Genomic DNA, 12,372 nt, shown 5'->3' with positions numbered 1-12,372 from the left:
AAGCTATGCAGGAGAATCTCACAAGCTGCACTGCAACCATACTATTCAGACCTACAATACGATATTATGGTATCAACAATCCACTGGAAACACTTCTCTGAAACTTATTGGATATTTGTATTACACAAAACCAACTGTTGAAAGCTCTTTCGAGGGTCACCTTAACATTTCTGGAGATGGAGAAAAACACTCTACTCTTCATCTCCTCAAACTGAGAGCAGCTGAAGACAGTGCTGTGTACTAGTGTGCAGCGAGTAAAGCACAGTGCTCCAAGTGCCCTCCCTCTTCTACAAAAACCTCCAACCTCCACCGCTACTGAACACATTTACTCCACCTAAAACACATGGATTTACAGTTTTCTATTAATTCTTTGTTAAGGATTAAGGCAAGAGACCATCACAATGCATATAATTTCTGAGAAGCTTTGTTTGTTTATTTACGTATTTGTTTATTTATTAGACAGCAGTAGTATTGCAAACTGTTGTATTTATAGATCTTAATAAATGGCTTAGAATACTCGCAAACACAAGTAGTAGCCTTAGCTACTCCAGCATCCATTTTTTATTTCATTAGACTGTAACTCTGGAACACTTTTAAAACCAACCTACAAGGGACATCATTAGAAAACTGTTTTAGTCATGTACTTATGACTTGCTGAATTCTATTCTGAGAGACATTTCAAAGAGACTCAAATAATACCCTGACCTTAGTGTTATTTTAAAATGTGCTGCAATCTGTAATGAGTGAGGAGAGATATGTATGCATGAATAATCTTGTATCTTTATTTTTGAGACTCGCTTCACCCACAATCTGCGAGCTTCTGTCTTTGGTATTCTTGACTAGCTAGAGATGCAGCACTGGTCTGCCTCAGGGTGGCGCTGTAGCAAATGGGTTCAGCCAGCTTGTCTTTCATAGCCTAGAAACTGTAATTATGCCCAGGATACCTCTGAAAAAAAAAACTGAAAATGTGCCTAATTTTCCCAAGAGATTGATGGAAAGAATGAATTGTTACTCATTTTTCAAACCAAAGAGGAAATGTGTAAGATGTCAGTCAATGTGTGGAAAACCGCACTGCCAAACTAGAAAACAGCATTTACAGAAGATTAATTGTTAAACCAAATGTTTTGTTGCCATGGAAACTAGCATCAGCAGCCAATCAACCCTGGATGAGCGAGCCAGCACAGGACCTCCCGAATACCAGGGGGTATTTAGGAGTGTGGTGACAAACTTGCTTTCCTCCATTTTTTATGCTTCTCTGCTGCACTTGGGTGCATTTATTGTATTTTCTCTCTCAACACTCAATTTTTATAGTAGTTTGTCTTTACACAGTTGTGTCATCACGTAACAGCATGAAATAGGCCAATATACCCGTTTATGGGGGCCTTGACTCATGGGGGCCTTAGGCAGCTGCCTACTTTTGCCTAGTGCAAAGTGTTTAAGCATAATTTCAACCTATAATATAATGCTATAATATTAGAAATGGATCAATTCAGTTCATGGGATATCTTCCTTTAAGAGATCCCCAGCTTGAACCTGAATTCAGTAATAAAGTTACTTTATCATGCAGTGGAGATAAAAATGGCACACTGACCATCAATACTCTAAGATCTAAAGACAGTGCAGTGCATTTCCGAGTGTCACACATCCTCTCTCCTCTACAAACAAAAACTCTCCTTTTTTAAACTTTAATATATGTATATTACACATATATCTCAACGTTTTAGAAAATAATGAATTCAGTATATAATGCAACATGTTTTAATGTCAATAATTGTCATGACATTATATTCCGTAGTATGCAAAAATTAGGGCACCCCTGTCAAATTATGTTTGTGAAAACAGACACATCCTCTAAAGAGAAAAGACTTCTGTATATACTGATGCATATTTACTCTTTACTTGCTGGATTTAAAATGTTGGGGGAAAAAGTAGAACATAAACATGGCTTGTAAAAAATTATGGCAATTAAAACAAACAAATAGAAATTGTGCACTAAAATTTGCAAACAAGTACATTTTTAGGTTTGCTTGCTTCAGAGGATGTATTAACTTATTTTCACTCAACAATACATGCAGTTTGACAGAGGGTGTTCAAACTTTTGTATACAATCTATCGCTTTAACTGGCATGTGATTGTTAACAAGCTTTAAAAGTTTGTGTGCACCATATTAACTCGAGTGTAATGCATATCACTGTGTGGTGGGGACAGTGCGTTTCCACACATTTTATTACATACTAGGGATGGATTACGACTGCTCATGGGCTATATTTTCAATGGAAAATCTACATTGTGTGTGTTCCAGGACTTTGCTTAATCCCTGTCTGGGAAACTGACCTACTGTGTATAGCAGGTGTTACAAATGAATGAGATTATAATTAATTAAATTCCTTTAAATATGTCATGTTGTTCTCTACCCACAACATTTCTGGCTTCCCTCAATTTAATTTAATCAGATTTTTTTTAGCCATGTCTAAAAACTGCCATTATTACTCCAGTTCTATTAAAAATCATTAACTCTGCTACTCTTATTAGTTACAAGCCTATTTCCGAACTTCTGTAGTTAATGATCTCCCTTCTGCTGATTTTGATTTCACTAATATTCTACTCCTTCTTCATCTTAGCTTTTAATACACTCAATCATAGCAGCACACTTCTCATTCTTTAGTAGGAATATTTGATTCCACTCTAGGTGGTTAAGGTACTACCTCATGACGAACATCAATAGGTCTCTATTGGTAAGGAGTCCCACCAGGTTCTGTTTTAGGCCCCTTTCCATTTGACATCAGCATGCTCCCTTTGAGTGCAATCATCTTTACCAACAACAGCTGTAGCCCATACAGTTAATCATCTCACTTGGCTGATCACGCTCATGCAGTATGGCTGTCTAAAATGTGGGGGCATTTTGCATCTTTGGTAATAAAGGGAGCCAAGATGATCATTGTTCTCGTCACTTTTACTGTTTCACTCTGCCTTACAGGTAATGTTGTGTTCTATTTTTGAATGTCTTGCGATAAACTATACAATTTTTATATTTATAAAGAATAATGTACATATACAAACAGTATTTTGTAATAATCATGCAAGTATTACTTTTATAATTACAGGATCCTCTTCGTCCGTTAAAAATGTTCACCAGACTCCTCCTGACTTGATCAAGAACACAGAGGAATCTACAGATCTCTACTGTTTTCACTCCATACCAAACCATGATGTTATTCTGTGGTATAAACAGTCTGAGAACACTGAGTTACATCCTCTAGGATACCTGAATTTGATGTTTAAAAATCCAGAGGAAGCCATAAGAAACAAGATGACATTAAGTGGAGATGGACGTAATAACAGCACTCTTACTATCAAAAACCTGCAGCCAAATGACAGTGCAGTTTATTTGTGTGCAGTGAGATACACAGTGTTGCAGACCGCTGTGCTCTTTAACAAAAACCTTCTCCTTCTTTACCAAAATAAATAACTACCACTTTAGAACATTTTCAGATCATGACCACTGTTGCCAACCTTTTTAAAAGGTCTGTTGTATAAGCGGGTTGCAAAAATGAAGAATTTTGAATATTAAAGTGAGGCCTGAGAATGAATGAACTTTAGAGCAACTGGTTTCATTTTATCACTAGTTGTGTGAGCTTTTTGGGACACATATTACTGTAAATACGACAAAACACGTTCACTCTCACAACATCAGATGCTTAAACTGAAGTATGAAGCTTTGTCTGCAAGTTCTCACAAGCATATTCGTTTTTATTTTGATAGGTTTTTTTTTAAGCTGGCTATGGCTGTTCGCACTTCTACGCACTGGTTTTATCAGTCTGATGGGAAACAAACGATTATTTATCAATCTAAATTCTTGCCGGAAGCAGATGCATCTCTACAAGCTTTTCAGAGAGAAACAGAGGCCTAGATGCTGACCCAAGGAGCATTCACTCTATCCTGTTTTAAGACGTTATTCCTGATCTTTGTTTGAAGCCATAGGTAACAAGTAAGGGAAATATTCTCATGTGTTTCTCGACCAGTACCCCATTTTGCTTAACTTGACTTTGTTATTTTAGATTTTATTTTACATACAGTTCATACTAAACATTCTGGTATTAGTCTTATCAGACATAGTGGTTCTTGTCCTATCAGACAAGAAATATTCTTGTCCTATAAGACACAGTGGTTCTCAAAACCTACATAGTCTGTCTAATAAGCCTGTATTTTAGCCATAATACACAACTTACAGTAGAATTGGTTTTCCTCTTGTGTAGTATTTCCACACAAACAGAGTGCTTTGTGCTTTGAGTTTGGCAAAATATCAGATTTCTGTTCTTGCCTCCTGCCAGTTTTATCTTAAACATATGAACTTGGATTTGGGGGATGATTCTCTGCATTTCTGTTTGCCATATGCATGGTGCTAATAATTCACTACAACACTGAACAAATTACTTAAGAACTGAGGTTGCTGATGATAGATGCTTAAAGATCTGGTCTGTAGGTGGTGCTGTAGTTTCATTTATTTATTTAAGGGGTGGAGAATACGGGTGATATTTCCACTAAATTGATCTCCACAAACATATCCTGCTAAGTGCTAATTTACTTTTTACAACACTCTTATTTTTGTTCTTCTCCTTCTTCCAGATGATCATCAAAAATCTAATCAGCATCTCATTTTTGATCTGCTGGCACTTTGGTGAGAAACAAGTTTTATTTGTTGTGGAAATGATCTTTATTCTGTTTGATATAGTTGTCTTCTGGCTTATTTTCCCATTTTCAACATGTATGCTGTTTGGAACAGTTAGTAAAGAATAAATTAAAATGAGTACACTTTGTAATGCACAGCTATTTGTTTCATTTCTTTATATAATAATAAAATAAAACTGTACCAATTAAACACTGAGCTGGATGGTTTTTTATGCTAGATGTGTGTTTCACAACATTAAAAACATGTTATCCATTGTTTCTTTACCTCAAGGCAGGCTGTCAGCAGGGATGTCCAGCAATCTCCAGCTCATGTTATAAGGAGCTCAGGAGAAACTGCTCAACTTATCTGCTCTCAAAACATCTCTAGCTACAACACAATACTATGGTATTATCAAAATCAGGGTGAAACAACCCTTCACCTTCTAGGATATATCTACTATGAAAGAGAAACTTTGGAGAACTCAGAAGAGAAAAGGTATAAACTGACTGGAGATGGAAAGACGTCTGGAAGTCTGGAGATCTCTAAACTCGGCATGAACGACAGTGCAGTTTATTTCTGTGCTGCAAGTGAACACAGTGCTACAGTTCCTCAGTAAGCTCTACAAAAACCTCCCTGTCATTCACAGCTCAGCTTTCTATCCAATAATGGAGATTTTAATCTTTAATTTGAGGTGCTGTAATGTTTTAGGGGGGTGGTTAGTTGGACAAATTGTGTCTGTGTGTGTGTGTGTGTGTGTGTGTGTGTGTGTGTGTGTGTGTGTGTGTGTGTTGGGTGGGGCGGGGGGGCAGATGGCTTTGCATACACCATCTCTTTCCATTCAGAGCAGAACCACTCAGTACAATTATGACTACTGTTCTCATCTCACTTTCTGCCTCACTATTGTGCCTTACAGGTAAATATTTAATGCAGGACTTTCTAACACTGTAAAGTTACTTTATTTACATTTTATACAGTATTTTATCTCTCTCTCCACAGGTTCTGTTCTTGGTAATGTAGTTCAGAATCCACCAGATCTCATAAAGAATCAGAACGACACTGCTGAGATCAAATGTGCTCACACTGTAAAGAACTATGAGCGCATACTGTGGTACAAACACAGTCAGGCCACCGATTTGAAGTTAATAGGGTACCTCAATTTTCAGACTCCAAACCCAGAGACTGAATTTCAAAAGAAGATCACACTGAGTGGTGATGGAAGAAATAATGGCTCATTGCTCATATCCAGCCTGTCAGTGAATGACAGCGCTGTGTATTTCTGTGCAGCCTATTACACAGTGCTGTAGATTCCCTCACTACACTACAAAAACCTTCATCTGATCCACATTACCACCAAGACAACACCTGGAACTGTTTGATTTAGTGCCAATAGAAACACTAAAATGTTCAGCAACTGAACAGTGCAGTGCTGGTACATCACTTCATTTGTTTCTCTCATCAGCAAAAGTAAAAAATGTCTAGTAAACAAAACATGGAAAGAAACAATACAATGCTGTACTTTCCTCCTGTCTTTGTAAATGGCTGTGACCACTGATATGATGTCATAGCTTCACTTTAATTATGCCATTTTATTTCAATTTGAAATTATCAAGAGTCAACATGACCAGAGCCATTATAACACTGCTTCACTTACTCTACTGGATCCAAGGTTAGCAAACATACTTCCTTGATGAACAGAGAGAGGCTGTACAAAAACAGTACAGGCCAACCAGCCTAAATGCTGATCAAATGCTGTGTAAGAATGCACTTCCAAATTTTATCATCAGAGGGCGCCATGACGATGATGTTCAAGAGGTACTCCTGTGTCTTATGTTGCATTAGTCTGAAGTAGGAATCCATCCAACTTTGAGATTAAGCATGATCAGAGTTCACAGCATTATTACTGTTTCATTTATAGGCCTGTTTGGTAAGGTTTTAAATGATGGCCTGTTTAAACATCTATTTTGATGCTGTGATGTTCATTTTTACAATTTTTCTTTCATTCCAGGGTTTTCTCACAGTAATCAGGTCACCCAGACTCCTGCTCATCTCACTGGAAACCATGAAGGACCTGTTACAACCTTCCTCTGATCCACATTACCACCAAGACAACACCTGGATCTGTTTGATTTTGTGCCAGTAAAAGCAATAAAAGGACCTGCAACTGAACAGTGCAGTGCTGGTACACCACTTCATTTGTTTCTCTCGTTAGCAAATGTAAATAATGTCCAATAAACAAAACATGGTAACAAACAATACAATGCTGTATTTTCCTCCTGTGAGTAAGGAGGAGCCAAATGGCTGTGACCACTGATATGATGTCATGTCCTGTATAGCTTCAAGTTAAATTATGCCATTTTATTTCAGTTTGAAATTAGCAAGAGTCAACATGACCAGAGCCATTATAACACTGCTTCACTTACTCTACTGGATCCAAGGTTAGCAAACATACTTCATTGATGAACATTTTGAAGAACTTAACTGCCATGCTTAGAATTCACAAACAAACAATTAACAGTAGACTAATGTCTGTTACAGTAAAACTTTATTATTCTTCATCCACAGGTGTTGTGAGAGCAAATGATGTCATTCAGCCCAATATAATCTGGGCAAATATGGGTCAATTAGCCACGATCGACTGCAGACACACTAAGGATGCATTTCATAATCAGATGTACTGGTTCCGCCAGCATCAAGGAGAGTCTATGAAGCTTATTGCCTTCACAGCCACTTTTAACACACAGCCAGATTTTGGAGAAGGTTTTGATGAGAATAAATTTTCAGCCAATAAAACAGTTGCTGAGAGTGGATCATTAACAGTGAAAGATCTGGATTCTACTGACAGTGCTGTATATTTCTGTGCAGTGAGCAAACACAGTGTTAGAAACTCAGAGAGAGGCTGTACAAAAACAGTAAAGTGCAACTAGTCTGTAGGTGGTGCTGTAGTTTCATTTATTTATTAAAGGAGTGGAGAACAGGGATATTTCCACTAAACTGATCTTCACAAAAATATGCTAAGGGCTAAAGTTACTTTAGGCACAAAGAACACAACACTCTTATTTTGTTCTTCTCTTTCTTCACAATGATCATCAAAAATCTAATCATCATCTCATTTTTGATCTGCTGGCACTTTGGTGAGAAACATGTTTTACTTGTTGTGAAAATCATCTTCATTCTGTTTGATATAGTTGTCTTTTTGCTTATTTTTTACATTTCTAATATTTATGCAATTTTGAACAGTCAGTAAAGAAATAATTTTAAAAGAATATATTTTATAATGCAGCCTTGTGATTTTTAGAATTATTCATTTAATTTCTTAATGTCTTAATCTGAGCTATACCAAATGCATTAAAGACATTACATTTATGCTACTGGTTCACAACCTTATAAAGGCTGTCATCCATTGTCTTTATCTCAGGTCAGTCCGTCAGCAGGGACGTCCAGCAATCTCCAGCTCATGTTATTAATAGCTCAGGAGAACCTGCTCAACTTATCTGCTCTCACCACATCTCTAGCTACAACACAATACTATGGTATTATCAAAAACAGGGTGAAACAACCCTTCACCTTCTAGGATATATCTTCCATAACAGAGCAACTTTGGAGAACCCAGAAGAGAAAAGGTATGAACTGGCTGGAGATGGAAAGACGTCTGGAAGTCTGGAGATCTCCGAACTCAGCATGAACAGCAGTGCAGTTTATTTCTGTGCTGCAAGTGAACACAGTGCTACAGTTCTTCTATAAACTCTACAAAAACCTTTCTGTCTGTCACGGCCCAGCTTTCTGTCCAATAATGGAGAATTTACAGTGCCTCACATTTAACAATAATGCAGATTAATGTTTTAGTGGGATGGTTAGTTGGATAAATTGTGTGTGTGAGAGTGTGAGAGTGTGAGTGTGTGTGTGTGTGTGTGTGTGTGTGTGTGTGTGGGTGTGTGTGTGTGTGTGTGTGGGTGTGTGTGTGTGTGTGTGTGTGTTTGGTGGGGGGTGAAGTGCATACACCATCTCTTTCCATTTAGAGTAGAACCACACAGCACAGAGAGTCATCATGACTACTGTTCTCATCACACTTTCTGCCTCACTATTGTGCCTCACAGGTAAATATTTAAAGCAGGATTTACTAATAATGTATAGTTACCCCCGGCAACCCAGAAGGATAAGAGGCTTAGAAAATGTGTGTGTGTGTGTGTGTGTGTATATATATAGTTACCTTGTTTACATTTTATACAGTATTTTCTCTCTCTCCACAGGTTCTGCTCTTTGTAATGTTGTTCAGAATCCACCAGATCTCATAAAGACTCAGAACAACACTGCTCAGATCAAATGTGCTCACAATGTAAAGAGCTACGAGTGCATACTGTGGTACAAACACACTCAGGCCACGGGATTTAAATTTATGGGGTACCTCTATGCTGTTACTCCAAACCCAGAGACTGAATTTCAAAAGAAGATCACACTGAGTGGTGATGGAAGAAATAACGGCTCATTGCTCATATCCAGCCTGTCAGTGAATGACAGTGCTGTGTATTTCTGTGCAGCCTATTACACAGTGCTGTAGATTCCCTCACTACACTACAAAAACCTTCATCTGATCCACATTACCACCAAGACAACACCTGGATCCGTTTGATTTTGTGCCAGTAAAAGCAATAAAAGGACCTGCAACTGAACAGTGCAGTGCTGGTACACCACTTCATTTGTTTCTCTCATTAGCAAATGTAAATAATGTCCAATAAACAAAACATAGTAACAAACAATACAATGCTGTACTTTCCTCCTGTCTTTGTGAGTAAGGAGGGGCTAAATGGCTGTGACCACTGATATGATGTCATGTCCTGTATAGCTTCAAGTTAAATTATGCCATTTTATTGCAGTTCGGAATTATCAAGAGTCAACATGACCAGAGCCATTATAACACTGCTTCACTTACTCTACTGGATCCAAGGTTAGCAAACATACTTCCTTGATGAACATTTTGAAGAACTTAACTGCCATGCTTAGAATTCACAAACAAACAATTAACAGTGGACTAATGTCTGTTACAGTAAAACTTTATTATTCTTCATCCACAGGTGTTGTGAGAGCAAATGATGTCATTCAGCCCAATATAATCTGGGCAAATATGGGTCAATTAGCCACGATCGACTGCAGACACACTAAGGATGCATTTCATAATCAGATGTACTGGTTCCGCCAGCATCAAGGAGAGTCTATGAAGCTTATTGCCTTCACAGCCACTTTTAACACACAGCCAGAGTTTGGAGAAGGTTTTGATGACAAGAAATTTACTGCCAATAAAACAGTTGCCGAGAGTGGATCATTAACAGTGAAAGATCTGGATTCTACTGACAGTGCTGTATATTTCTGTGCAGTGAGCAAACACAGTGTTAGAAACTCAGAGAGAGGCTGTACAAAAACAGTAAAGTGCAACTAGTCTGTAGGTGGTGCTGTAGTTTCATTTATTTATTAAAGGAGTGGAGAACAGGGATATTTCCACTAAACTGATCTTCACAAAAATATGCTAAGGGCTAAAGTTACTTTAGGCACAAAGAACACAACACTCTTATTTTGTTCTTCTCTTTCTTTACAATGATCATCAAAAATCTAATCATCATCTCATTTTTGATCTGCTGGCACTTTGGTGAGAAACATGTTTTACTTGTTGTGAAAATCATCTTCATTCTGTTTGATATAGTTGTCTTTTTGCTTATTTTTTACATTTCTAACATTTATGCAATTTGGAACAGTCGGTAAAGAAATAATTTTAAAAGAATATATTTTATAATGCAGCCTTGTGATTTTTAGAATTATTCATTTAATTTCTTAATGTCTTAATCTGAGCTATACCAAATGCATTAAAGACATTACATTTATGCTACTGGTTCACAACCTTATAAAGGCTGTCATCCATTGTCTTTATCTCAGGTCAGTCCGTCAGCAGGGACGTCCAGCAATCTCCAGCTCATGTTATTAATAGCTCAGGAGAACCTGCTCAACTTATCTGCTCTCACCACATCTCTAGCTACAACACAATACTATGGTATTATCAAAAACAGGGTGAAACAACCCTTCACCTTCTAGGATATACCTTCCATAACAGAGCAACTTTGGAGAACCCAGAAGAGAAAAGGTATGAACTGGCTGGAGATGGAAAGACGTCTGGAAGTCTGGAGATCTCCGAACTCAGCATGAACAACAGTGCAGTTTATTTCTGTGCTGCAAGTGAACACAGTGCTACAGTTCTTCTATAAACTCTACAAAAACCTTTCTGTCTGTCACGGCCCAGCTTTCTGTCCAATAATGGAGAATTTACAGTGCCTCACATTTAACAATGATGCAGATTAATGTTTTAGTGGGATGGTTAGTTGGATAAATTGTGTGTGTGAGAGTGTGAGAGTGTGAGTGTGTGTGTGTGTGTGTGTGTGTGTGTGTGTGTGTGGTGTGTGTGTGTGTTTGGTGGGGGGTGAAGTGCATACACCATCTCTTTCCATTTAGAGTAGAACCACACAGCACAGAAAGTCATCATGACTACTGTTCTCATCACACTTTCTGCCTCACTATTGTGCCTCACAGGTAAATATTTACTAATAATGTAACCCAGAAGGATAAGAGGCTTAGAAAATGTGTGTGTGTGTGTGTGTATAGTTACCTTGTTTACATTTTATACAGTATTTTCTCTCTCTCCACAGGTTCTGCTCTTTGTAATGTTGTTCAGAATCCACCAGATCTCATAAAGAATCAGAACAACACTGCTGAGATCAAATGTGCTCACAATGTAAAGAGCTACGACCGCATACTGTGGTACAAACACACTCAGGCCACGGGATTTAAATTTATGGGGTACCTCTATGCTGTTACTCCAAACCCAGAGACTGAATTTCAAAAGAAGATCACACTGAGTGGTGATGGAAGAAATAACGGCTCATTGCTCATATCCAGCCTGTCAGTGAATGACAGCGCTGTGTATTTCTGTGCAGCCTATTACACAGTGCTGTAGATTCCCTCACTACACTACAAAAACCTTCATCTGATCCACATTACCACCAAGACAACACCTGGATCCGTTTGATTTTGTGCCAGTAAAAGCAATAAAAGGACCTGCAACTGAACAGTGCAGTGCTGGTACACCACTTCATTTGTTTCTCTCATTAGCAAATGTAAATAATGTCCAATAAACAAAACATAGTAACAAACAATACAATGCTGTACTTTCCTCCTGTCTTTGTGAGTAAGGAGGGGCTAAATGGCTGTGACCACTGATATGATGTCATGTCCTGTATAGCTTCAAGTTAAATTATGCCATTTTATTTCAGTTTGAAATTAGCAAGAGTCAACATGACCAGAGCCATTATAACACTGCTTCACTTACTCTACTGGATCCAAGGTTAGCAAACATACTTCACTTTGGAAGAATTTAACTGTCATATAACTGCCATGCTTAAAAATAACATCCAAGCAATTAACAGTGGACTAATGTCTGTTACAGCAACACTTTATTATTCTTCATCCACAGGTGTTTTGAGAACAAATGATGTCATTCAGTCCAATAATCTGGGCTAAAATGGGTAAATTAGCCACAATGAACTGCAAGCATACAAAGGATGCAAATTACAATCGGATGTACTGGTTCCGCCAGCATCAAGGAGAGTCTATGAAGCTTATTGCCTTCACAGCCACCTTTAACACACAGCCAGAGTTTGGAGAAG

At 37.9% G+C, this 12,372-nt stretch overlaps 1 gene segment (V, D, J or C); it reads left to right on the top strand.

The window, feature by feature from the left end:
- The first annotated feature begins 9,560 nt into the window (after window positions 1-9,560).
- LOC118823228 lies at window positions 9,561-10,106 on the top strand. The segment is given in 2 exon segments: window positions 9,561-9,611; window positions 9,739-10,106. Coding segments are annotated over 2 exon segments (411 nt in total).
- The last annotated feature ends 2,266 nt before the right edge of the window (window positions 10,107-12,372 follow it).

Source organism: Colossoma macropomum, unplaced genomic scaffold (assembly GCF_904425465.1).
Source record: "Colossoma macropomum unplaced genomic scaffold, Colossoma_macropomum, whole genome shotgun sequence".
Lineage (NCBI taxonomy): Eukaryota > Metazoa > Chordata > Actinopteri > Characiformes > Serrasalmidae > Colossoma > Colossoma macropomum.
This window is presented reverse-complemented; position numbering and strand designations above follow the sequence as displayed.